This window comes from Vespula vulgaris, chromosome 13 (genome assembly GCF_905475345.1).
Source record: "Vespula vulgaris chromosome 13, iyVesVulg1.1, whole genome shotgun sequence".
Taxonomy (NCBI): domain Eukaryota; kingdom Metazoa; phylum Arthropoda; class Insecta; order Hymenoptera; family Vespidae; genus Vespula; species Vespula vulgaris.
Genome location: NC_066598.1, coordinates 859261 through 884627, shown reverse-complemented (window position 1 = coordinate 884627; position 25367 = coordinate 859261). Strand labels below are relative to the sequence as shown.

At 39.5% G+C, this 25367-nt stretch overlaps 2 protein-coding genes and 1 long non-coding RNA gene across 12 annotated transcripts; all 3 read left to right on the top strand.

The window, feature by feature from the left end:
- Positions 1 to 30: 30 nt before the first annotated feature.
- On the top strand, positions 31 to 8001 carry LOC127068430 (urea transporter 2-like). 4 transcript variants are annotated; one of them, XM_051004642.1, is made up of 10 exons: positions 31 to 326; positions 447 to 569; positions 704 to 823; positions 1032 to 1183; positions 1288 to 1423; positions 1949 to 2032; positions 2172 to 2319; positions 2395 to 2579; positions 2640 to 2807; positions 7339 to 8001. In XM_051004642.1, the coding sequence occupies exons 1-10, from the start codon at positions 288 to 290 to the stop codon at positions 7375 to 7377; spliced, it is 1194 nt and encodes a 397-aa protein (XP_050860599.1). In that variant the 5' UTR covers positions 31 to 287; the 3' UTR covers positions 7378 to 8001. The 4 variants fall into 4 exon arrangements, with proteins under 4 accessions (XP_050860599.1, XP_050860601.1, XP_050860600.1 ...); XM_051004644.1 differs by lacking the exon at positions 7339 to 8001 and adding an exon at positions 3513 to 5045 and having other exon boundaries at positions 1393 to 1423; positions 2640 to 2811; XM_051004643.1 differs by lacking the exon at positions 7339 to 8001 and adding an exon at positions 3513 to 5045.
- On the top strand, positions 5933 to 25314 carry LOC127068436 (lateral signaling target protein 2 homolog). 2 transcript variants are annotated; one of them, XM_051004656.1, is made up of 5 exons: positions 5933 to 8975; positions 10027 to 10288; positions 12591 to 12901; positions 21068 to 21364; positions 21555 to 25314. In XM_051004656.1, exons 1-5 carry the CDS (start codon positions 8588 to 8590, stop codon positions 21629 to 21631), a joined length of 1335 nt encoding a protein of 444 aa, XP_050860613.1. In that variant the 5' UTR covers positions 5933 to 8587; the 3' UTR covers positions 21632 to 25314. The 2 variants fall into 2 exon arrangements, with proteins under 2 accessions (XP_050860613.1, XP_050860612.1); XM_051004655.1 differs by lacking the exon at positions 21068 to 21364 and having other exon boundaries at positions 8157 to 8975.
- Positions 12908 to 20573, top strand: LOC127068482 (uncharacterized). Of its 6 annotated transcripts, none has more exons than XR_007782934.1 (3): positions 12908 to 14462; positions 14538 to 20014; positions 20075 to 20573. It is a non-coding gene; the product is annotated as an uncharacterized LOC127068482 (long non-coding RNA). The 6 variants fall into 6 exon arrangements; XR_007782935.1 differs by having other exon boundaries at positions 12909 to 14764; positions 15258 to 20014; XR_007782933.1 differs by having other exon boundaries at positions 12912 to 19046; positions 19543 to 20014.
- Positions 25315 to 25367: the final 53 nt, after the last annotated feature.

Below are 25367 nucleotides of genomic sequence, written 5' to 3'. Positions count from 1 at the left end.
AATGCCATTCTCTCGTAATGTGATTTATGTTACGAACAGTCGGAATTTGTAGAATTTAATGTTTCAAAAGTCACTTCGAATATCTTACGAAGTTTATGAATATTACGCGAGGAGAAGTTTAATCAATTTTTCTTTTTTATCTGTACCAAAGAGTTAACGAGTTAAGAAAAACAATGTACACATTTTTATCATCATGATACTTATCTTTATACGGTGGGGTATTATGGAGTAATGATTAAGAAGACTCGGGTGTTGTCAGAAGATGATGTTCTTAGTGCGAATCTAGAATGTCTGAGGAAAAAGTTCGTACAGCTTCCTACGTGGAGGTAAATTAACAAAATATAAATATCGTTGCTCGCATAAATGGAATGAGTGAAATACGCGATAAAGATGAAATTGAAATTAAAATAGAGAAAAATATAAAAAATAAATTAATGTTATGTTAGGAACGCGCGCAGGGAGCATGCGTTGGTGATTTTGTTCTTTTGAAAAAGTTTTTGGCGGAGAAGAATAAACCAATTTGGATTCCTTTGCAATTATTGGATGCTTTGTTGAGAGGCTATGGCCAAGTGAGTGCACACATTTTGTAAAAATATTGATTATGATTAATTAAGCGGATAAAAGCTTTTTAAAAGAAGACGTAACTTAAAGGGAGACACTACTATCTTATTTTATCCGTCGAAATATTCTTTATATCTGTTAGGTCGCGTTCGCTAATAATCCACTAAGTGGATTGTTAATAGTAATCGCTTTAGGAGCAACGGCACCAAAGATCTTGGCCTTTTCTGCTGCGACCGGCTTTCTAGGTCTTTTACTTTCCATGGTACGTGCACGATATGAATAATTTTTCAAATAATATTTCATGTCACATTCGCGTTTTATAAAATTGCGATTCATCAACGTGTAATTTTCTTCGCTCTTGATTCTTATCACATTTATTATGACGTATCGACTACGAGTAGACACAAGAATTCTACCGCAATGCGCAAATTCTTTCTTGTCCTTTAAATTCTGTGATATTTCATTTGCAGCTGATGAAGGATTCTCAACACGTTATAGAAAATGGATTGACCGTACTCAATCCACTTTTAATCGGTGCCCTGTCGTGCGGTTTGGTACCAAACTTTTATGGCGAATTCGATGCTTTTAGTTATTTACTTATACTCATAGGAACCATAATCAGGTGAGGGTAACTTTTGAACATTGTTCGCCGGTGGGTAAAATAAAATTTCGAATCATTTCAACGGTTCAGAGATAATTCACTGGAGTTATGATTAATATTTCCAGTGTTTATCTGACTCGCTCTTTGGGGACTGATAAATTTCCATGCACGGTGTGGCCGTTTAATCTGGTTGAATTAATATTACTTTTTGTTTTTACCACGCAAAATAGTTTTGTCGAATCGTTAAAAATTGAAAGCATAGTAAGTATATGTAATTTGAGTTATTCTCTGCGTCACAGTGATCAAGACAACTCAAAGCTAATCTATTAACAACATTGCACGAACATGAATTTCTCTCGTAGCAAACACAATTTACTTCGAAAGCGCTCTTCATCTTAGAATTCAGGTTATACATATTTTACGTGGTTTTGGTGAGGGAGAATCCAAACCCAAGCCACCCCACATCGCGGTATAACTTTGCCTTGGTATTGATCAAGCTCGGTCAGAATTTCCTTGACGATGTATTACCTTGACTCGGATTTCAGAGCAACGTCGCGTGAAATATATTATTTTTTCTTATGTATTTTATTACGAAATCTATAGAAAACGAGACGAAAACGAGACGAAAACGAGACGGTCTTGAAAGTTTCCTTCGAAAATATTAACTCGAAGGTTGCAATTTGATCATGCTACGAAAGTTGCATAGCTGAGATATCACTGTGGCGTATGAGGAACTATGTACAAACTCGAGATGCTACTTGTACTCTATACTCTCGTTGTTTCGAGGACAATGCAACAAGTGATGCAAGGATAGGCGATGCCAGTTTTATCGCGGAGAACGTAACAGACGTTAACGTCGACTGGGGAATGGTAAAGATCAACTATCTCCTCTGTTTTATTCGATTTCAATGCATTTTGCGCTTACTCGAACACGTTTCGATCGACGATCGAACTTTTAAAGATTATTATTAGTAGTGAACGGAATATTTTAATCATTTTTTCTTTACAGGTGTTCCGAGGAATGGTCGTCTCATCGTCGCAATTGTTCAGCGTGGACAATGTCGTAGCAGGAGCTGTTATTTACTTAGCAGTTTTAATTTATTCTCCAACCACTGCTGGATTTTCTTTTGCAGGTGTATTTATTGGTACACTCGCAGGCAGGTATTTCCGTTTGATATTAATAAATTCGTTGTTGAACACCCGCATGGCTAACGACGAGTTCATTTACGTAGGTTTAGAACTCGGGGCACCACACAATGAGGTATTCACGGGATTGTGGGGATTCAATTGTTTCTTGACTGGTGCCGCCTTAGGAGGTAATTTATTCGTTATTAATGTACAGACTGTTGCTGCAACCCTCGTAGCGATCGTCTACACGCTGGTACTTCAATACGTCCTTCGAATTATATTTGGCAAAGTAAGTACGTATTATTCAACGACACAATATGCAATTACGTTAATAACAATTCGTTTCCAGATTGGGTTACCATTTTTAACACTGCCCTTCTTAATTAGCACGAGTTTGTTTCTAAAATTACGAAGTGCATCGTCGAGCGCAGTATTTCCAAAACCATTTCAATCTTCTTACCCCGAGAAACAACGTCACGATTATCTTATAAACAGAAAGCGAATCTTGCAAGAGAACGTAGGTATAATCGTATTGATTTTTCTTAAAAAAGGTAGAATACTTTATACGATTTATTTACGATCTTTTATTTCATCATTTCAAGATATATGGTTGTTCGTACATCTATTAATACGTCGAGTTGAAAAATATGTAAATAATAAGTACGATCAAAGCCTCCCCACTACGACGATATAGTAAATATCGACGTAACATATCTCGAGCCTTGTTTCGAAATATTTCCAGTCTGCTTCTCAGTCTGTATCTTCGGAGTCATAGCAACGTATATATCTAATCGGGAGGGTAAAGCAAGCATCGAGGAACGCATCTCGCTGCTATCTCTATTTGCTTTCCAAACATTAAACATTTCTCTTTGAGATAGATAAACGTTCGATCAAACAGAGGTAAGGTTTTTGGTGGAGATCTGATACCGATGTATCATCGTAGCAGCTTCCCGAACAGGGGATGAAAACCACGCCCTACGCCGGGAGCTTTACAAATTGATTTCTCCCTTACCAAAGTTATTCGCTTTATTTCGTGGGGAGTGAAAGTTCCTCCTGTGATACTCGCGTAGAAAAGGTGCCCGACTTAGCTCAGATGTTACCCCTCGAAGTTAAGCTCAACACATAAAGGAATGAAACGAAATATTCAAAAGCTCGACGCCTGCGCTTTTCGTTTCAGCAGATCGCGTAGAATTTAACGAGTTCTTTTCTCTCTTTAATGTAGGTCGACGATTCCGAGATGGACTCTGCACTTCCTTAGGATCAGAAGAATACAATCAATTACTCCTTGGAATATAATCAAATACATTATACTGGGTTATTATACCATTTGTTGTGTATAGGGTATTTGTATTCATATTTGTATTCATATTTGTTTTGCTTAGAAAAATACCGAAAAGACATTTAATGAAATCTCCGTGTAAATATCTCTCGTTTTTGTGTAATACTTCGATAAGTCACGAATAGGAAGTTTCCGAGATATCACGATTTGATCGTTCCATCAACGTGAAGTATCCAGATCGAATTTTATTACGTTAGCAATTTTACGGATGAACGGAAAATTCTGAAGAAACGGAGAGAGGTCGATACTTTGTCGAAATTCCATGTTTATCGAAATATTGCTTATCTTTGGAAAAAAATTCTAATCTCGATAAAATTCTTTATTCGCCGCGTGTGTAATATATATCAAATCAAGCTGCGAACGTGCTAATCTCCTTATCTGAGAAAGGCGAGAAAAAATGGCATTAAATTCGTGGATCTCGGTAGCACTTTCGACAAGATCTGAAACTGTAGATACTTCTATGCGTTCGCATATAAGAAGCCACAGGTCGATCGATAAAATTTATACGATCACTTTCACCGTTGCGGTTTATAAATTTAAGCGTGATATTTTATCGCCAAGCCACGAGATTTACAATATATGCACAATGCAATCTTTCTCCCCTTTCATCTCGAATGGACGTATATCGAATTTGCGATTTTATGATTCTCGCGAGCGTCCATCTTCTGGAGTACGAAATGGTGTTCCATTAACATCAAAAAGTCTTGCCAATGTTCGAGTATACAAAAAAAAAAATACAAGTAAAAAAGGGAAAAGGTATATCGTTTGAAAATGCTCTCATGCGTTAGATCGCTAGTAATATCGCGAAAAGAATGTAATCGGAGATAGAATAGAGCAATATAAAAGTTTTTACCTAGTAAACTTTTTGATCGCGTAGCAGCGAATACGATTCAACTGGAGAATTTAATGTAAAACTCTGCATGCGGTGCATAAAATCTATATCCTCGAGCGAGAGGACACTGTTATCGGCTCTACTTCGATGTCGTTATCGCGAAATTCCATTTCATTCTATTCGCTTTATTTGAAAACTTGTTCGATTTTACAAAGGACAATTTCTTTTCCAAATACTTTTCTTTTACATTCGAGCGATTTCATTGGCAAATATTGGAAAGTTTTACAGAGATAATCCTTTAAAAAGATCGATCAAGACAGTTCTTTATTCGCTACCGCGTAAGATAGATAGCGATAATACGATTATGTAAATTTCATTTTCCAGAATCTAGTTTTGAGATATAACAAGGAGAATCGTAAGAAGGGCGCCACCACGGATCGAAGTGGTTCAATAATACAACTATTCCTTTTTACGATCTTTTTAATAGACACACAAACATCCCATTTGTTATTTCGCAATAATATATGAAATTTTTATTCGAAGAAAAATACTTTGGAAAGAAAAATAAGAGAGGAAGACGTTAACATTTAGTGTTATCTATATTTTAATGTACCTTATCGAATGTATTCGTGCGTATACGAACAAATTAAAGACGTGGAACGTAATAATGAAAAAAGCGGAAGGACTTGGTACACAAAATTAATACGATACGGTAAAGCGAAAACAATGCGAATGCCGCAGTACCAGCACTCGGTAATCTGCATATACATATAGATAGACGTACAGACATGGAAAAAGTCACGAAGAGAGAGTATTTTTGATCGTTAACAAAGAAGCACTCGAAAATTCGGGAGCAGCCGGAAAACTGGCTCGGATCCATCGAGAGTAAAAGCTCACTGCGGTTGTAGTAAAGCGTTGATCGTTTAAGCTCCAAACATATCGGGTTCGTATATTCGTTTCATGCAATTTTGCTACGTATAGACGACAATAGTTCTCGTTTGTTCGTAATCGAAGAAGCGACTTTACCGCTTCGATCGATCGAGCGTACGGTCGTACGTACATACATGCATACGATAATATGAGTATATATCTTTAGTAAAATCGTATGCGGCAAGGGCGATAAGGGAGAAAAGTAACTAGCAGAAGGGAAACAATGAGGTTTTGGAGAGAGAGAGAAAGAGAGAGAGAGAGAGAACATGCAGAGAGCTTTCCTTTTACGCTCGACGGCAACCTCCTTTGCGTCGGTAGGTGGATGAAAATGACGAGATGGTGATGGTGGTGGTGGTAGTGGCAGTAGCAGTAGTGGTGGACGATGTGGGGTGAAGTGTGGAGGTGGTAGAGAGAGTAGGCAAGCGGTTGTTGGAAGGGGTGCTTGTATAAGGGGTGGGGAAGAACTGAACGCATCCCTGCCAGAGCGGCTACCTGCCCAACGAGCGAGCCTGTCTGCTACACGACGGTACTCTCCCCAGTATTCGGCCGATCGCTAGTACTCGCGCACGCAAATTCCTTCGTCGTGACGCGTAACACTCCTCACTTTCATTTTCGTAGAGAGATAACTTTTTATCCGGTTGTAATCAACAACGTATTGCAGCGTGTAAATGTATTACGTGTGTCTCTAGGTTCATTATCTCTAGGCTCCTCCCTTTTTCTTGCTACACCTTCGCTCAAACTTCATTGAATTAAGCTTTGCGCGATATGCGAGAGGAAAATAGCGTGTGTGACGCTTCCTCGCACCGCAGTGACCTTCCGAGAACCCTTCGAAGACTTCTCGAGAGCAGGACGCCCGCGTGAATCTCCTCTTTACCCTTCCACGATTCTTTCTCACCCTCTCTCGAGCTTTTTTCGTCGCGAGCTACTACCCACCGCGACTTCTGCGCGGCCTGCAATGTGTACAACGACTTTCGGGCTAGCTCAAGCCATACGCTCTTGACCCGTTCCGCTCGACTCTCTCAAAAGCCTCCCCTACGATCATCTCGTTCTTTTTCTCCCTTTTTTTCTTTCTTCCCCCCCCCCCCCTCTCTCTATCCTTCTTTTTTCACACTTGAACATTTCACACCTTAAACGACTGACTTTTTAAGGTTTATATCGACATCGACGAACTCCTGATACTTCTCTCTGTCTCTCTCTCTCTTTCTTCCTCCCCCTCTTTCTCTCTCTAATTATCTTCAATAGGAGAGCTCTTTAAATTTCGACCAAGCAGAAGATAAACCTACTCGGACATCCCCTGAATTTTTCACGAACGAGAGACAACACGGTGAAGATTCTTTTTAGAGAAAAGAAGGGAACAACATTCTTTCTTATTTTACAAGTACTTTACCATCACTTCTCAAGAGAAATGACATCATCAAGGAGAGAAGAAAAGTTTCCGGATTTCTGACGAGTCGTCAATAGCCTGTATACAAAAGGAAAATTTTTGTTTCCTTCTCTTCTCCCATCTCCCTTGTCTCTTATACCGCAAAAGTATAAGCAAGAGCAGACGAATAATAGGCACACCCTCGATAGACAGTCGGAGTCTTTTCTTCTCCTTGTTCTCTTTATTTTACTTTACGATTTAAGACTCCTTTCATCGCGACAAGCGGCCTGGTTTGATTTACGAGCAGTGTAATCGATGAGAGCACCAAACGATCCTGTTGCGCTTTACATGCTATAAGAAAAGAGAGTGAGTGGAACTCTTGAAAAAGATCGTTGTAACGTCAATCACGCAAGTTACAAAGGAACGTGAGATGAATCGGGCTGCTATCTCCCACGCTTCCTTTTTCTCTCGGCTTTCGGTAGAACGATTTGAGAGTGGAACTAACACCCCTAGAAAAAGATAGTGCGAACTATCGAGGAACTGTCCTATCGAGGCTTAATCTTTTCGATTTTCGGTTTTAGCAGAGTTTGTACGAAGAAATGGCTGGAGCTAGCCAGAGTTGATTCGACATATCAAAGAGTCAGTGTTGTCGAGCTTGCACCTTGGTGGTTTAGGGTGGTGGCTTCCCTCGGCCCTTGCCTCCGAACGATCAGTAGGACAAAGGGAATAAGGAGGAGCACGAGGTGTCTCGGCCGGGTTCGGCTACTCGAAGGTGGTATGGCTGCGAGTCCCGTAGAAAGGAGGAACGAGGTCGTTAGCTGTTACGGGAGAGACCAGGAAGGGTCGAGGGAAGTTGGCCGGGCAAAAACAAGCTTACACACCGTCGTCTGCTAACGGCGCGCGCTTCTCATTCTCCTCGCTCCCTCGTAACTTCGGTTTGAGTCTTCAGTTTGTGTAACACATAAACGTACCATGCGTTATGATGGTCGATCGAAGAAACCTCGATTCCCTTCGTTGGCTTGACAAGCATAAAGAATGGATGAATCGGTATTTCAGGCCGGTAATTGAAAAACCGAAGGTCTTCTAGCCTCCTCTCTAAAGTTTCCACGAGAAGTTGAAGCGGTAACAGAAGGCCCGAGCTTATCGAAACGGTACTAACGAAACTCGCTAACGAATTCTCTCTGCGAAGAGTTTTTTTCGAAGAAGATTCGAGAGAAGTGGAAGGACGAGATAAAAAAAATGAAAAAGACCCGATCGAACGTGTCGCGCTCGAAGGAAGTTTGAACCCATGCCAAATGATACGAGTCTTCGTCCCGAGGTCATCATCGATTAATTCGTTGGAAAAGGCAGAAACAAACGTTTTCGCAAAAGCGATTGGATCATCATGGAGATGGGAATACTGTGCTCGTCGCGTATGAAATCCTATGGCCGAGGGAACGAGCTCTCCGAGAACGTGCTATGTACAATCGATCGAGCGATTTTCACAATCAGGTAATATCGTTTGGCTGCTCCGTACAAAGGGACAGATTTTCACGTATCCAGAAAATTCAGAAACGATAGATTTTCTCTCGGGGGAACGTAGAATTGACATTTCATTTTATCGGGATATGACAAAGGGATTACGTTTTAAAATGCTCGAGTATATCAAGGAACGTAACAGCCACAACGATCGCGGGATGCCATAATCGTTCCGGTAGCTCGTCGTTTGGACAACTTACGAGGCGCTGGGAGAAGAAGAGATGAAAAGAGAATAAAGGCGGAACAGTCGCGGCTTCTGAGAAAGCAGTCATCATCGAGAGTGAGAAGCGTAATGCACCAAATTTAGGTGAAGAGATGACGGTGATGCCGTCGACTTCCGATGTCGCTGACAAAGCAGTTTCAACAAACGATGGTAGCGGCGGCGTGGAGGTGGCACGTCTCGAAGCCGTCCTCGCTGCTCTGGTGGAAACAAAGGTGGAGGCAATGAAGGCATCATCGACGCTCGGTAGACGTTCTGGCAGTGCCCCAACCAGTCCGCGTCGTCCGAGATTGACCTCTACCTCCACGGCCTCCTCGTCGCTGAACCATCATCATCATCATCACCAACACAGAAGGAAGAGTCATCATCATCACCATCACCATCATCCCCATCACCATCATCATCGCCGTAGGCGACACGATTCGGCTCCCTGCGATTACATCGAGGATTCGATGAGTCATCATCAACACAAATCACATCATGGTAAGTCTTCTTCTTTCTACAGGAAGAATCCACATTTCCCTGCTTGAATCGACGTACGTAAGAAACAAACGTTTGTAGTACCGTTCAGGAAAACCAAAATTACGTTCAAGGAATTTTCATTGGAAGGAAGGTCAATGCCTAACCAGAAATAGCTCGTGAGAAAGTTCGAGGACCCGTTGCTACGAACTTTCTTAACAAAAATTTCGAGTGACGAATCGATCGACGATCGAAGCGAGAGAGTTTTCTCGTAACACTGCAATGTCGATAAATGCAACGAAGAAAAAAGACAAGAGTGGAAACGTGATATAGGGTATATGTACATGGTTTCAATCGTCGTAGTAATTTTCACCTCAAAAACTAGCGTATGAAACTCTCTTTCTCTCTATCTCCCTCTCTCTTTCTCCCTGTTGAGCTACTACGCTGGGAAACACGCCGGTACCGAAGTAAATCAATTGCATGAAATTTACATGCGTATCCTATGCGGGAAGCCAGCTATGAAGTTGATATTCGATCGCGCAACCACTCCGTTAACTTATCCTACCCTCTGGTTATTCGATATCACTCGTGAAATTCTACGGATAAACCGATGGAGACGGAGTAAATATTTTTCATTTCTCGTTTATTATCTGAATCATCGTCTTTATAAAAATTTTAACTCTAGCGTTAATATGCCTTCTGAAGAACGTGAATGTTCGTTTCATTAGATATCGCCAAAATGATAATTATCGGAAATTCATTAATGACATTCGCACGATGGAATTCGGTGAATTTAAAATATCTACAGTAGTTTATGATATCGATGGCGTACTCCCTCCTTTTAATTAACGTCTAATCGATTTTAATTAACGCTTAATCGATTGTGTTCAATTTAAATGCGAACGAACGAGCATTAGCGATTGGTTGTCCGTGTCCTTTCGATTTCGCGAGCGGTTAAATCGATAGAAAATTTGGGCCATCTAAATTCTCGGATAAATAAAATCGTGTCCCATCGTAAAAAATGATAATTCCGATGAGGAATAAAATTGAAACTTGTATCGTTTTTTGCCTATAGGTAAAGGAAGGCGAAGAGCTTCGGAGAGTCCACGAAGTCCACGGAAGAAACGCAGGCATTCGAAGAGTCCTCGTGTTCTTCAAAGTGCCCTGCCGGATATTCAAGCCGGTCTCGAAGCGCGTCTCGAACTCCTTGACATGAACGGCGAGCAAGATCTGGCATTGATAAACTTTGAAAGGACAAGAGAGGCTCTTAGCGACTCCTGCGAGTATCCGCGGCTGCACCGAAGTGCCTGCTACTTTTCCCAAAGCACAGCTCAATTGTAAGTCTACAACATATTCGCTCTTCCTTTTTCCCCGGGTCGTTCTTAAAAAGCTCCGCTAATGTAGCTCCGGTATGTCTCATTCAAGTTAAGTCAACGAACACGATGCGGATTCGCTATAGCTTTGACGCTCTTTTAACGACTCGACGAGTTTTCGAAAAACAAACATTCGCTCCTTTGCATTAGACATCTTGTTTTCTATAGTCGACTTTAAGTAGAGATTTCCAAGCATTTCGAAGAAACAAGACGCCTTTTCAAAAGTGGGTCATGCATGGGCTGGAAAAGTTCGTCGATGCTCATCTTCGCAGTCAGCTTCGAACGATGATGTTTCGGTCAGGAGACTGAACGACCTCCCGAATAAAGGAGCAACCTTGTTCGACCGTGTAATAAAACTACGCTGCTCGGAAAGGGATAGCTAGCTTTTCTAGGACGAGGGGTAGAAGAGGGTGCAAGAGGTACTTGGAGGGATGGATGGGATGGTCCGATGATGATCACGACGAGGACATCATCGAGCTCGGTCTTCTCTCTTCGACGCTTTTCATCCGTGAAACGTTCTCTAACTTTTCTCTATCGTTAGAAAGAGAGAGATAGCAAGTTGCGACCTTTATACTCGTGACGTATGCGCTCAAACGCCCGAACGGTGTGCTATTCTTCGTTGTCCGGCTCAATTTTAAACCGAATCACTCGCCGTCCCTGTTAAAAGCGCTTTGATGTAGAACTCGGCTCCTGTCTATTTTTCTTTCATTCTTCTTTCTTTTTCTTTCTTTTTATAAACCATCGCCCGTAGTTCTCTGACGGACGACTGGAATGAAATTCTTTCTCGAAACTCGATAAAAAATTAATTGCGCTTGAAAAGGCAATTTCCCATTTTCTAATCGATCGTTCTTTGATTAAATTTCAATTGTTTATAGGGTTCGATTTCCTCGTTTACGACCATCAATTTCTATCGAATTATCTTATAAGAAATTGATGGAAGTGATGGCCTTTGTTAGAAAGAAAAGAAAGAAATTTTCAAATGGAATAGTTGCAGTATGTACAACGTACTGAAAAGGATCGATTAAATTCGCCGGAGAATTATGCATGTATAGTACGAAGTTACCGTAAAAAATACTAGCTGGCTGGGCTGTACTTCTTTGTCTGACTCTACGTCGACCCGTACCACTTGACGTAGTTTCTAAAGTAGCGATTCTTAACCCTGGGCATTGTCGACTAAGTCAAATCTGGGTCGGCTGAAAATGTTCAGGAGAATTTCAACTTAGTATCATTAATTCTTCTTCATTCGCTCTTTTCTTTCATTTTTCAATTTTTCTTGTTTTCTTCTTCTTTTTTTCTTTTTTTTTTTCGGTTACTCTGCCTTCCGGGATATTCAATGAGTCACGAATCGAATGTGCAAATGAAGTGTCTTTGTACGATATCAACTATTATTTATAAGTACTGTACAGATTTTTTTTTCCTAGCATCGTTTTACAAAAAGATCGTTATTCCTTCGCTAGCCGTAATATCATGACATAGTAACATCGCATAATGCATCATTTGTCGTAGGAAACGACCGCGTTGCGCTTGATAACGGACGTCATCGCTTTTCACGAAGAGTATCGTAGTTTTTAAAGCGTATCGTGACCTTTACATGTCTGGTTTTACTAGAGTCGTGCTATGCGCAACGTCGAACGATTATTATGTACGAGTTGCCTGATGCTCTTTGTCATTCGTAATGGTATATAAAGGATTGCGAGAGTAGTGCTACCATGTGAATTTCGCAAATTGAAATGCCGTTTGTCGTTAGAATGACGTAAATACGCGAGGATCGTCACGTTACAGATGAATATTCCAGAAATAGATCGAACAAAGTCCAAGATCAGATGCTAGAAAATCTCATCCCCGAGCTAAATATAAGCTAACGTTCTAACAATAGATCATTCGATTTCTCCTTCTCGTCTACTGAAACGACAGGAGTAAACATTAACCTGTCGAGTTTGGCGAACAATGCAGACACATTCTGATCGATGGAGGTACTCGTACATCATTCGTCTTTCCTTTAGTTCTTACAATGAGAGACGCGCTGGCGAAGACCATGAAAATGGCTTATCATTTCTCATTCGTGAGAACGCCTGAGAACGAGGGCAAGCTTTAATTAAGAGAGTGTAAAAGAGTCCTGGGGCTTCTCATTCAAAAGGGGAAGAGATATAGAACTGGTAAAGAAAAGCTCTTCGAGGTTCTCGAGTGTTATAAGAAAACTATGATTCGCCTTTGACTTAACGTTTCTTCCGAAACGAACGTATTTTTAAGTGATGCGTGTTCGCAGGAAGATTCACTACGACGAGGACGAGGACTACTTGGCTCTGAACATAGCCGACGAGTTGGAAGAGGAAGAAACTTTCAGCGGTCCTGAAAGGATTGAGGAGCCCAGAGAAACTTATCACAGGCCACGAAAAAAGCGGAAACGAAAGCGCCGGCGAATCGAATCCGTCGGACCCGAGGAAGAAATTGTTGATCCGGAGGAACTACCACCTCGAGCGAGGTGGACGATAGTTGCCACGGCTTGCCTACTTTTGGCTATGTCCTTGCTTCTGGTCGGTGTCACCCTCAGAATGGCACCGATCATCGACGACATGGGTAAGCTCATTAGAGAGAGCGAGATTGTAAATCTTCTTGCTTTTCTTTAGACTTTAACATACGAAAGCTCTATGAATTCCTCATTTAGCCAAATCCAAAATCCATCGAACATATCCTTGCCATTTTGTACAAAATTAATTTATTGTAATTGATTGAATATTAATTGTGGCTCACGTATAACGAATATTTCATCAAGAAGTTTCCGACAGATCAAAACTTTCCCTATATAACTTACACGCGCTTCCACTTCTGACGTTATTCGAACGATCGAGTTGTTGGAAATTTCCTGCGCTTCGTTTCTGAAATATCGAAATCCTATACCCGGGAAATCCAACAATTTTTTTACAGTCGTAATTTTTTTGGACCGTAAACTTGAGAAAAAAAACTCCACGGCGAAAATATATTTGAGAACTTAGTCATCGATCCTCCTCTTACGAAAAAAGCTCCGGATTGGGAACATGAACAAGAACTTCGTCTGAAAAGCATCAGAATCGTCGCTCCAACTTCATAAAGCATTAAAACCATCCCGAAGGAAAACACCGGCCGAGATGGAACTACAACGTCAATCTTCCAATACCAGTTGTCCTTGAGGTTCTCGCGATTCGTCGATAGAGGAGACGACTCGTTCGCTTTTATTCAGAGACTGAACGAGGTAGCGACACCATCTACCGTCCAATGGATTAGATGTATTACTAGTGAATCAAGAAGAAAAATCATTTCCTTCGTGATCTTCAGATAAGTCACACGGGAGGGTGTAATAAGTTGAACGAGTCGAAGGAGCCAAGGAAACAATAGCTCTCTCGAAGTACTTTTCTTTTCTAGTGGTATTAAGAGTCGACACTTTTTCAAACGTCATGTTCTAGAAAAGGACCAGACGGAGGACAAAAAGGAAAGACTTTGTCGGCCAATTAACGGGCTTCCGGTGCAGTACCGTAAAGTTCTCTCTTCGAACGAAGAGACCGAGAGAAAAAAAGAATGAGAATTTGGTGCGAAAGTAGTACCTACCATTTCGGTGGTTTTACATTGTGATCTCTTTACGTGTGCACATACACATCGCAGGTACAAACGGCGTAGATGCAGCGTGTGCGAGGTTGAGAGCGCTCCACGCCTCTAAATTAAAGGCGCACGTCTGCGAATCCTCCAGTCGGCCGTCGGATTTCCGTGGTAGAACCGCTTCGAAGTCGGCACTCCTGTGCTTTCCTCGCTTCGAGCAACTTTCCCGATCCAACCACTTGCTTTCCTCGTCTCTGTATTTTCCTCCTCCTTGTCTCTCCCTCTCTCTCTCTCTCTCTCTTTCTCTCTTTCCCCCCTCTCTCTCCATCTCTCTTCTCCTCCTCTCTTGTGCGAAAAGTGTCTACGAAGTGTGTCGAGTTCGATATCCCTCGTGTCATCACGCCTTTTGTGAATTTCCTCGGCACAATTTCTATTCTATCCCTTAACTACGTTGACTTTAAAGTGCGTGTTATTGTTTTATCAATTCCTTCTTTTCCAACGAACGAGGATTATCATCTTTCAAATAGAAAAAACTCGATTCGACGGATAAAAAAGTGTAGCTTTTCTTGTGAGTGTGCATTCATTTTATAATACCAACTCGAAAATGTAAAGTCGACCCGGATAAAGTATTACCTTGCTTCAGCCCGTCGACATTTTTCAACGTTTGGAATATAAAAGGACGATCGTTTTTCCACAAAGATAAAGTATTAATAACGTGGGAGGGAAGAATGCATTTTCTAGCAGCAACTCGATGATCGAGTTGCCTGGGAGAGAAATGCATATGAAATATTACGCGAGGGAAATATAGTTGTAACGAGTGCAAGATGGACGAGCACGAATTTCACGTAAAAAATATTAACGAGAGAATCAGTAATTAAACTTTTTTCCTGTCACAGCGTAAAAATTATTTATTCGCTCGGTGAAACGTAGTTCTCGTCGTACGAACTTTCTTTCGCTCGTTAGTTGAAAAACGATGTACTCGGTGATTATATTTAATTATTCCTTAAGTTTATCGCACGTTCAAAAACGACTTCTACTTTTTTGTTCGATTAATCGCATTAATATTTAATATTTCGAATATTAATATTTCGAGTACACGTACTTCTGTACTGCATTGTCCTTATTGATTTTCATTCCCCAAAGTAAGGTCATTAATCTTTAGAAGCTTTTCAACTAGGTCATTATAGTTCATATGTCTTACGTTGTAACAGGTGTTCTCCGTGGAATTACATAAAATTTTCTAGATATTATTTGTTATTCATAACTGATCAATAAATCTCGAAAGTTATATATCAATGTCAATATTGCCAAGCTTGAAATAACGAATTTTTATATATATTTTTTTCCTTTCTTTTTTTTTCAGAGATAATTTCAGAGGATAACATAGCTTGCCGAGGATTTTATTTACGTAGACGAATCGAGACATAATAAATATCGCCGAAACTTTTCACAGTTCGTCTACTGCGTTTCCGTAATGTCTCTAATTATAGGAACTCTCGATATTCGAGAGGCAAAAATAGGAATAAGTTGTTGAGTAAGGCAGGTCGGGATCGTTAATTTTTTTTACGAGTTAAAAGAACCTATCAAATAACGACGATAAAAGTAAACGAGAAGCTTCGATGGATTCAAGGTAACTCTTGAAAATCCATCTCCGGTGTAAAACTCATCATTATTATCTGGTATTCACGATCGTTGATTATACGCAAACGAGTGATCTTTTTTATTGTTCTTGCTAACAACAAACGATTACACATTCTACAAAAGTTCAATCCCACGTTTGTTGAGAGAACAAAGATACGACCCACTTCCGAGAACTTTCATCGACTAGATTCATTATTTTTTTTGCTCGGTACAACGTGTCCGTCGATCTTCGATCCACCCATATCTTCTTTTCTAAAAATAATCAGGAATTTTAAAGGCATTGTGAAATTTTTATTTCTTGCCTTTGTGCGAATCTATGGAAGACAATCGGAGAAAATGAGAGACAGTTTAACAGCTGGACTCGGCTGAACTGCGTCATAGTCCGTAAATTTTTCAACTTCTCGTTTACTCTCGAAAACTTTGATTACAAAGTGTTTAACTTCTGAGAAACTTCGTTGTCAGCAGCCAGCGTCGCCAGCAAACTTGTATTTAATATGAATAAGACAGAAAACTCGTTTGGTGAAAACGTTTGATTATAACATCTCGTCTCTTTTCTCCATCCCCTGTTAACAATGTTATAAGCTTTTATAAGAATCGGGTCAAGTATGGATCGAGGCAGATCTGATTTCCTTCAACGCTTTTCAATTTCGACGTAGGTCATTAAAAGACGAATATAGAACGATCTCATCATTCTTGATATTTAGCCGGACTCGCGATGGCATTCTCTACTTTTAGTGTTCTCCATTGTAAACGCATTGAGTATCTCCTTGTGAATTTTTGCAAAAAAATTGCAAAGAAGGAGAACGACAATAGGACAGGGATTCGTTGTCGAACTTAATCAATAGTTTCGTTACATTTGCATAAGATGGAAATGTTCAGGAATTATTTTTTATTGTCATAAGAAATAGAAAATTAGTGTATTGTATAAATAACGAGTTAGCTTTGTAGAGATAAATTTAGTCAGCTAATGAACAGAAAGATGTACTTGGAATTCTTTAACATTTCCATACAGAAAATTAACTTGTCTCAGTGCTCGTTTCTTCTGATTATAAATTCGAAGAAAATTGTCTCTTGTTCCTGTTAAAAATGTAAACGTGGAAATACGTGGCTCATTTTTGCTAAGAGCTTTCTTTCGTTGAATTTTTTATCAGAGGTCAAGGAAAAATTAACGTTCTAATTAATCTCTTCTTCTGTCGCATTTTCGATACTTTTTATCATTTACGAGACTTTGTATCCGTCGGGTCATGTAGACGCCACATTTATTCTTAAGAAGAGACAAATTTGAAGCCACTGAATCATCGGAAGATCGAAGTAAATTCGATCTTTTCCTATACGGTTTGTTAACGATGTAAGAGTCATTCCGCTCGTTTAATTCATCTTTCATCTGTATTCCTCTCATCGAGCGAACTTAGTAATCGAATCAAAAAAAGAAGGACACGTTATCGTCGACTACGACCCATTACTGATTCCCCAGAGACGGCGATTTAATTCTCGGGAATGCGAAATCGTGTTTACGCCGAGAGGAATCTAATTATAGGTCAGAAGTTCGAATTAAGATAGAATATTCTTTCTCTCACGTTTTCTCCCTCGTCGAAAGAGAAGTCTGAAGAAGACAGTTTTATGTGTACGTTTATAAAAAGAACAACCTGTTTATATCTTTCCAAAGCGAGCAGAAAATAGAACACCCGTGTCGATCATATTGGGATCTTCCAATCTTCTCTTTGCTCGGGGAAGGGTAATAAAAAGTATTTTCCTTTATGTCACATCGTATCAAATTGAAAATGCAATATTTCGATCAAGGTCGCCTCGATTTCTTTCGCGAATCATCCGTTTGAACTTGCTCCTAGCATTTTTCCAGCAACCAAATACCATTCGTGTAAGCTCGTTCGAAAGTTTTCAACGTTTTGAAGCATTAGAATCGAAGAGTAATCATTTTCGAAGAGAAACATCAACGAATCCTTTCTCTCCGATTCGATTTCCTAAAGGGAAAGCAGATTTCCAATGGCAGAAGTCGGAGGTCGTCGTATTTGGTCCAAGTCGGCCAGCTGATGTGAATACAATTGGAAAATCGGCTGTGGTTCACTATAATATGGATCGATGCACTTCCGTCTGCATTTCATGCGGTCATATCACCTGTTACGCCTGTCACTCGCTTTTCCCCATTTCCCGAACACCGTAGTCATTATTATGCGAATGTCCTTATACCGTTGAGAGCTGGTATATGCTAATATTGGTAACAAGTACACGAGTACTATCGATTATCGATATCTACCGTCGCTTCGTAGACGAGATCAGCATGGGTGCACGTTAACCACTTCGAAATTTCGGCTTGCCCATAGTCTATCTTTTGATATCTATTAAAGCGGATAAAACACATTTTCTTCTTTCGAAGCTTGATTAAATGTATAGCTTCTAAAAAAATTCGCTCTCGTAGAACGGATAAACGAAACTTCATTTTTCTTTCACGATAAAAACTCACGAGAGTTCATACGAGTAACAACGTTAATGCAGGAAACGCTTAAAGTCATAAATTCCGGCTAAGTTACTTGAATAACGTATTTCCACTTTAGTCTTTATGGTAATTTTCTTCGTGACTGAGTTTTGCATTTTTCCATGAGAACGAGCTGGAAATTCTCCCATGAGCTAGGAACGCATCGCAGAAAAATTTGCAGCCGGTTTCCTACGTCAAGCCGTTTTGACGCAAATCGAATTAGCATTCACCTCTTTCTCTCTTTCTCATTCCTTTTTTTTTCCTACACGTATAGAGGAAATCGCTTATACCAACCATATCCTGAGAAACCACGTTACCTTTAACCAATATATATTCGTTAAATCTCAAACTTGCGTCGCGGTATGCAAGGGGTAATAAAAGAAGCTTTCACGAGGACTAATTTAACAATCTATAGCTTCTGTTTCTTCTTACGAACTCCAAAATTACACGAAATTACCGTCTCTGATATAATTTGCTGACATCTCACCTTATGTCGAAAACATCAATATCCATCCATAGAATCAATTAAATTCAACTTCCTCAGCGGACTGCCAATTTCCCAGATCGAACGCGCACACATCGAACATGCTAGCCAATAAAGCAAACCGTACGACTTGTGCCAAGGAAATTGAATTTCCGAAATTATACCTCCGTTCACGATATCATCGTTTATGCTCACCTGTTGTACTCTTAATCGACGATCTGATCTTCGTCGTGAAAGATCGATAACTAATTCGATCGATTATTCTACCTTCTTTCTTCGTCCTTGAATCATATAAATGCATCCTGTACGATCTCAAATCGATTATCGGATGACCGTCTTCCATTAACGATTTCTTTGAATGTTAATTTCTCTTTACTTTCTCGCAAGTAGAAAATTCATTGACAATATCCGAATGCGAAAAATGAGATTTTAAGAGAGCTCTCTAAGCATCCTCAGCTCTCTTCCTACATTTTTGCGGTTATCGAAGTAATTTCGCTCGAATCTATCGGCTCGAGTTCTCGCAAACATTCGGCGAAGTAAGTATATTTATCGACGTGCACGTAGAATGTGAGCGCGCGCACATTATGCTGTTCGTGCATTATATACCGGCCCACGAGGGCAGACACGCGCGCGCATACACACACACATATGTGGAAACGCGGTCGAGGCGAGGAAAGAGAGACATGGAAAGCGGATCGGTGGCCTACTAGATCCTAGTCGCTAAAAATACGCGTCGCAATATACTCAAGGGTGACGTCTACCACCTAGACTTGACGTTTCAGCTCTTCTTACTGTATACTTTCGTTTCTTCTTCCTCATTCGACCATCTGGAAAAGCGCAATCCTTTTCCAGCTGGCGCTGCTCAATGGCAGCCTTGTTACTCGGAAGTGCTTCATCCTTGCTTCCGCTTTTCGCCATTATCAACTCTTTGCGCTACCATTACTGATTCGCGCTCTCTCTTTCTCTCTCTCTCTCTCTCTCCTCTCCTCTCCTCTCTCTCTCTCTCTCTCTCTCTCTCTCTTTCTCTCTCAGGTTGTTTGCAGAGGAAGTTTGTTGCTACAAGATATCTGGAACGTCACAACGAAGCACGAATAACAAATCGTCGAGTTCGTTAAATACAAGCATAATGCTCGCATAATCGATCTTGTTATCGATCAAGAAAGAAAGTTTCTCATGCCGAGGTACCCTTGAAAATTTCACGAACAGCGATGATTTAATTTTAGTAATCATCTTTGTTCTACTTCCTGCAGTTTAAGGGAAGGAAACAAGTGTAAACATTTCAGGCTTGAAGATCGAATTAAAGATGCAGGGTAGTCTTGATCGTGGAAGCGTAAGATGCGACGCAAACAGGTGCTACAATTAAATTTGCTGAAAAAAAGGATTTTAGATAGAAGTTATTCGTGTTATTAATATCGTGCGATTCTGAAGAACGAATTCTAAAGAGCATCTTCTGAAAAGGATTCCTCGTAAAACTTCTAATTACCGACGGATGACCCTAACGACCGTGAGTATTAATGAAAATATTCTTTCGAGCATTGAACTCAAGGATATCCCTTGTTCGCAGGGATTCCTTGCAGATTCCATTCGACAAAATTTCGAGGAATACGTGAAATAAATCTTTCCAAGTCCTGTGGGAAGAACGATCGAATGAAACACCAAGTATTCACTGCAAACTAGCTTATTCCGAATAACCTACATAAAGTCGTCGGGTCGATCGGCTTTAATCACCCTTTACAACGAGGCAAAAATAACTTTTTAAACATTTATTATGCGCTCTTCTTTTTTTCCTATGATTCTAAAGGAATTTCAGAAATTTGCAACATTTTCGTGATGGCAAAGCATTAAGCTTGGCGTAGCAAAAATAATCTCGTTAGAAATTTCTCGGAAAATGATCGAGTGAACGCATTAATGATCTTACTTTGTTGACGCGTGATTCATCTTTAGAAAATAATTTTCTACAGCACGAATGATAAATCGAGACGCGCCAGACAGTGTTGTGAAGTTTACTCATGAGTTTTTGCTGAGGTAAGGATAATGCTGAAAATGATAGCGACAAACAACCGAAGCTATGAAGTCTAACGCTAGAGAAAATCGCATACGACGCCCTTCCGGCACCTTTTCCGAAAGGGTCATTTTTTACGTGGACGATTTAACGACGGAGAACTGTCAAAGCTCAACGCCAGAGCTCTATCATCGTTCGGAAAGCTCGTACGGTCCGTATCGATCGAGTTCTGATTGCCTTCGGTTGGACGATCGTTCGGCCTTGTATCCACCGGCTCCAGACAATATCTGTTTAGAATTGGACGATCGTTTCACCCTCTCCCTGCCAATAAAAGGCGAGAAACCTCGTCGAAACTCCACTTGTTCGCAATCCGGCACTAATAGACGTTTGTCGCACAATTTAGAAGTGGAAACTCGTTCGAGTCGACGTTCCAGCGTTCAGTCTGGTCGTTCTAGAGTCAACAGCTCTGGTAGGCCAACTCCTTTAGGTAGGATACTACTTTCTCGACAACAGAAAATAATTCTTGAAATTCCCTACGAACGAATGATTCTTCAGGAGATGGAAGAAGAGCAAGCGTGTCGAAGAAGAACAGAACACGCAGAAGTGGGACAACGCGACGAAAGGATTCGGTTCGTCCTGCCAGAACCGAAGCCAAAGACGCAAGAAAAGTCCTGGAAGAAGAACAGGAGAACGAGCAGTCGAGACGTCATCGTAGAGTAGCCATGATCGTCCTGGGAACGTTCTTGTTTCTTTTGGCCGCCTCGATTCTCGTAGTCGTCGTCACTTTGACTCATAGTTCTTTTCTCAGCCCTCCTGCAGGCTCCAAGGAGTTAATCAAACATCGTGCTCAACGTAAATCATTGTACTAACTTAGATAAAGCGTTAGGTCCTAAGTCTTGAGATTGATTTTCGTAGAGCTTTCGCGTTTAACATCTTTTTTTGTCCTATATTTAAAACGACACGAGTCCTTTAAATACAAGAAGATATCCAAATCTTTCGTTTCCAATCCCCTCGGCCGTTATGAACATTTTTATTGTTCCAGTTCGCAAAGAGAACGAAGAGCTGCTAAACTCCCTGAACAGGGAATATGTGCCAGTTAACGCAACGGCATCTCCCTGAGGGCTACGATCTCCAAGACGAAGGATGTACCCTGTTTGCTTCCGGAGCTTTTCAACCAACGCCACGCTCCGTCGAGAAATTCGACCAAGATTTTTCAGTGAAGATACGTTCAAAATACGTATATTTTAAACGGCCGTAGGCCTTCCTCGTTTCGAGTAACGACCAATGAACGTTTTCTCACGTCTTTCTTCCGATACCTCTACTCTACGATTTCTCTATCTTTGTCATACCTTCTTCAAAGAGAAATCCCATGCAAAGTTTAATTATTGAAATCGTTGGTAATGCCAGGTAATATTGGTCGATTTCATGGATAGTTAGTTAGCAAGTTCTCTAATTAGCTTTACTTAACTAGACCCAACATCGAAATATTGTTTTCAAAGTACTGTTTGAGTTGCAGCATTAAGTAACACGTTATCGATAGTTAATAGTGCAATCAGCATGAAAGGAGGAAACTTTGAATTGGTCGATTTCACGAAGTCGAAGAAGGAATCAACAACGGAGATATATATATATATATATATTTCAAGTTGTTGCTAATATTTATCGACGACGTTAAATGTCGTTCCTGTGAGAACGCACAGGTATTATTGGCAGTGACTACTGCTTGTTGTGATCTACAAATTTTGGATCGTTATTGTTGTTGGTACAGCGAATGTCGATAAGGTCCTTGCACTTTCTAAATTTTCTCGACGAATTCCACTTCGTGGACTGTTTTATAATCCTTGTTTCAGAAAGAATTCGCAAAGACACGACTCGACAATCGTTCGCATACCGAATGCCGACAACGAAAGAAATAGTTAAACTCTAGTCACGAGGATCGCTGTTGAGAGTCATTCGAGATAAAAAGGATCGAGAGAACGAATATTTCGAACGAGAATGTTTCTGATAAATTAATCGACGTGAAAAGAAGTTCCAGTCTCGATCCTTCTATCCTTGGATGCGTTCTTGGTTAGATTTTATCGATCGATCAATAGCTTCACTTACGATATATAGAGAGCCATGTAAATACAATGTTCATTATTATCTGTCGATCGTAAGAATTACAAAGAATAAGAAGAAAAAACTAACGACGAGGACAAAGAGCCAAAATTATTGTTGTCAATTGTTTGTATGATATAAAATTATTATTATTGTCTTTTAAAGAATATACGATCGCGTATATCAAGATTTAGCCTGTATAACGTTAGCAATTAAGAAAGGATCGCAAGCGATCGAGTTACAGCTCCTTTTTTTAACGATTCGATTCTTCGCCGGATCGATCGATCTCGAACACGAAATTGAATTGGTTTTTGTGACACAACGGGTATGTACCAAAGCAGAGATATTCGCAATTATTAATCGACATCGCTTCGTTACAAACTCAGAAAGTTCTTTATCGGCATGTTAATCGATCATTCGTTTTTGAAGTAAATAAAAAAAAAATCTCGTCAGAAAAAAGAAAAAGCATTCTTCACAGGTGGCAGGTATTTTGTTAAATCGTAGCGTTTCGACAGCTTACTCGAATCTCTACAAAATTAATCTTTGCCTCGTGTCAAAAATTATTAGCATCGATTGAAAGGAGAGAGAGAGAGAGAGAAAGAGAGTAATTGCAAAAATATGAGTAATTACTCTTTAAAACGGAAGGTTAACTTCTGAATACCATTATTTTACACTATACTCGATTGAACGATGGATGAATGAACGGGGATTGGATCAGGCATGTTAATTAATTGGCCAAGATAATTAGTAGTGCAGACTGCACGCGTTCAAAGGAAGACTATGATGATCTACGAGCGACGTTCGTCAAACGCGAATGTCTTGCGTTTGTATTTTATTCTTTTTTTTTGGTCAATTGTTAACAATGTAATCCGAAATGTACCGATTGGATGTTGTAAGATCTGATTTAATGAGACAAAGGAAAGAAAAAAAAGAGAGAAAGATACACACATTTTCTTTCTTTTCTTTTCCTTTTCGATTATATCTTCAAGAAATCTTAGAAAATCTTTCGAAAGCTTTCGTTTTCTCTCTTTCCTTTTGGACACTATTCACGCTATGTAAAAGATAACAAACAATGTATCCTTTAACTTCGTGACTGTAGTTAATCTCATAAATTGATTGGCCTAACGTGAAAAGAGAATAATTTTTTATTTTTTTTCTATTTTTAAGGAAAAAGATAAGGAAAAGAAATGAAGTAAAGACAAGATATATACCGTACAATCGTAACTTTATACGAATTCTAAATTAAGATCTGTAACTTTCATTGGGTGTGTTCACCGTAGTGACGTAGACTGCCTTCACTCTCGATTTTAACGTTCTCTGTTAAACGTTACAAACGTGTAAGGAAGGAATCGAGGAGTAAAAGAGAAAAAAAAAAGCAAGAGAATCTTGTACGCTCTACTTAAAAATATTTTAAAGACATAAATCGGCTTCACATAATTATAATTATAATAATAATAATAATATTATTAAAGTGAAGTTAATGATAATGAGATAGTAATGGTAATAGCGATAATGATAGTAATAATATTAACACAATAATAAAAAGAAGAACAAATAAGAATAACAATAATATTAATTGATAACGATCAATGCTTTTATGTGCAACTTTGGCAAGCGATTTAACGAGCACACTTTTTAAGGGAAATTTTGATGAGTGCACTCTGGCCTCTATGTCCGATAAATCATCTTCGATTACGAGAGAAATGAAGTCGAGGATAGTAAAGTCTTACATTATAATCTACTGTAGTGAGAGAATTCCTTTCACCAAGATATTTATAATAGTACTATAGAATAAATAAAACATTGAAGCGTCCGATGAGAAATAAAAAGCAAAGAGTATATGTGGCAGATATGTACGATAAGTAAAAGGCGAAATGTTTTTTCTTGACAATCACAGTCCAAAATAATTGAGCGTCTGTTTGTGTGTACTGTGTTCGTATGTGTGTTCGTAGGTACTTTGTGGAAATGTTTTTAAGGGACGTTCGAGAGAAGAAGGTAACTTAAAACTTAGATGCCTGTCTTTACTACGTCCCTTTATATAATATCGAGAACGAAACAATAGCCAAATTCTGAGCTTCCTTCACTTTCGTCTTCCCATATCGAATGGATTAGAATTCTATGCTTACTTGTATGAAAAAATAATCGATACGTTTCAAATCGCTTCGAACGAGCAGAAAAGAGAAATATTTTGCAAAGTTATTCTAATATTTAAAAGGCATTAACTCTTTTCAACTATTCTCTATTTCGCCCAATCTTAGGAAGAATTTGTTTCTTATTTTCTTTCGCAGTTAGAGATCATATATTTTGTAGAAATTTCGTCGGCGATGAACGAACGTTTTAATAGCGATTAGCATGAAAGAAATGCTTTTCCAGGGAGGTACGTACCCAGTCGTGAATGAAATAAGAAATAATCTAATCGTGAGAGGAAGAGAAAGAGTGAAATTAAAAGCAAGATCGCTCGAGTGGGAGTAAGTTCCAGAGGCATAATAAAACAAAAAAAAAAAACACAAAAAATAAAAAAAAAGAAAAATAAAAAATACATGAAAAATTTTAATAATAACTTCGAATAAAACAATGGTGTGTATAATAAATGACGTTGTGAAATGTTAATGAGTGAAATATTAAAATTTATGTTTCTATATTGTAATAACATTTATGTATAACGGTTATTATAATGCAAGAATATAAATATTAATTGTCCAGTTGATGAATGCTTCTACTTTCGTTCCTGTCAAAGTTACGATAGGACGAGGAAGAA

Bases quoted from the DNA above. Each gene is read 5' to 3' on its own strand.
- LOC127068430 (XM_051004641.1), top strand. From the start codon at position 288: ATGTCTGAGGAAAAAGTTCGTACAGCTTCCTACGTGGAG. The intron at 570-703 runs GTGAGTGCACAC...TATATCTGTTAG, and splicing joins TGTTGAGAGGCTATGGCCAA to GTCGCGTTCGCTAATAATCC. The intron at 1,424-1,948 runs GTAAGTATATGT...CGTTGTTTCGAG, and splicing joins CGTTAAAAATTGAAAGCATA to GACAATGCAACAAGTGATGC.
- LOC127068436 (XM_051004656.1), top strand. From the start codon at position 8,588: ATGACGGTGATGCCGTCGACTTCCGATGTCGCTGACAAAGCAGTTTCA. The intron at 8,976-10,026 runs GTAAGTCTTCTT...TTTTGCCTATAG, and splicing joins TCAACACAAATCACATCATG to GTAAAGGAAGGCGAAGAGCT. The intron at 21,365-21,554 runs GTAAATCATTGT...TTATTGTTCCAG, and splicing joins AATCAAACATCGTGCTCAAC to TTCGCAAAGAGAACGAAGAG.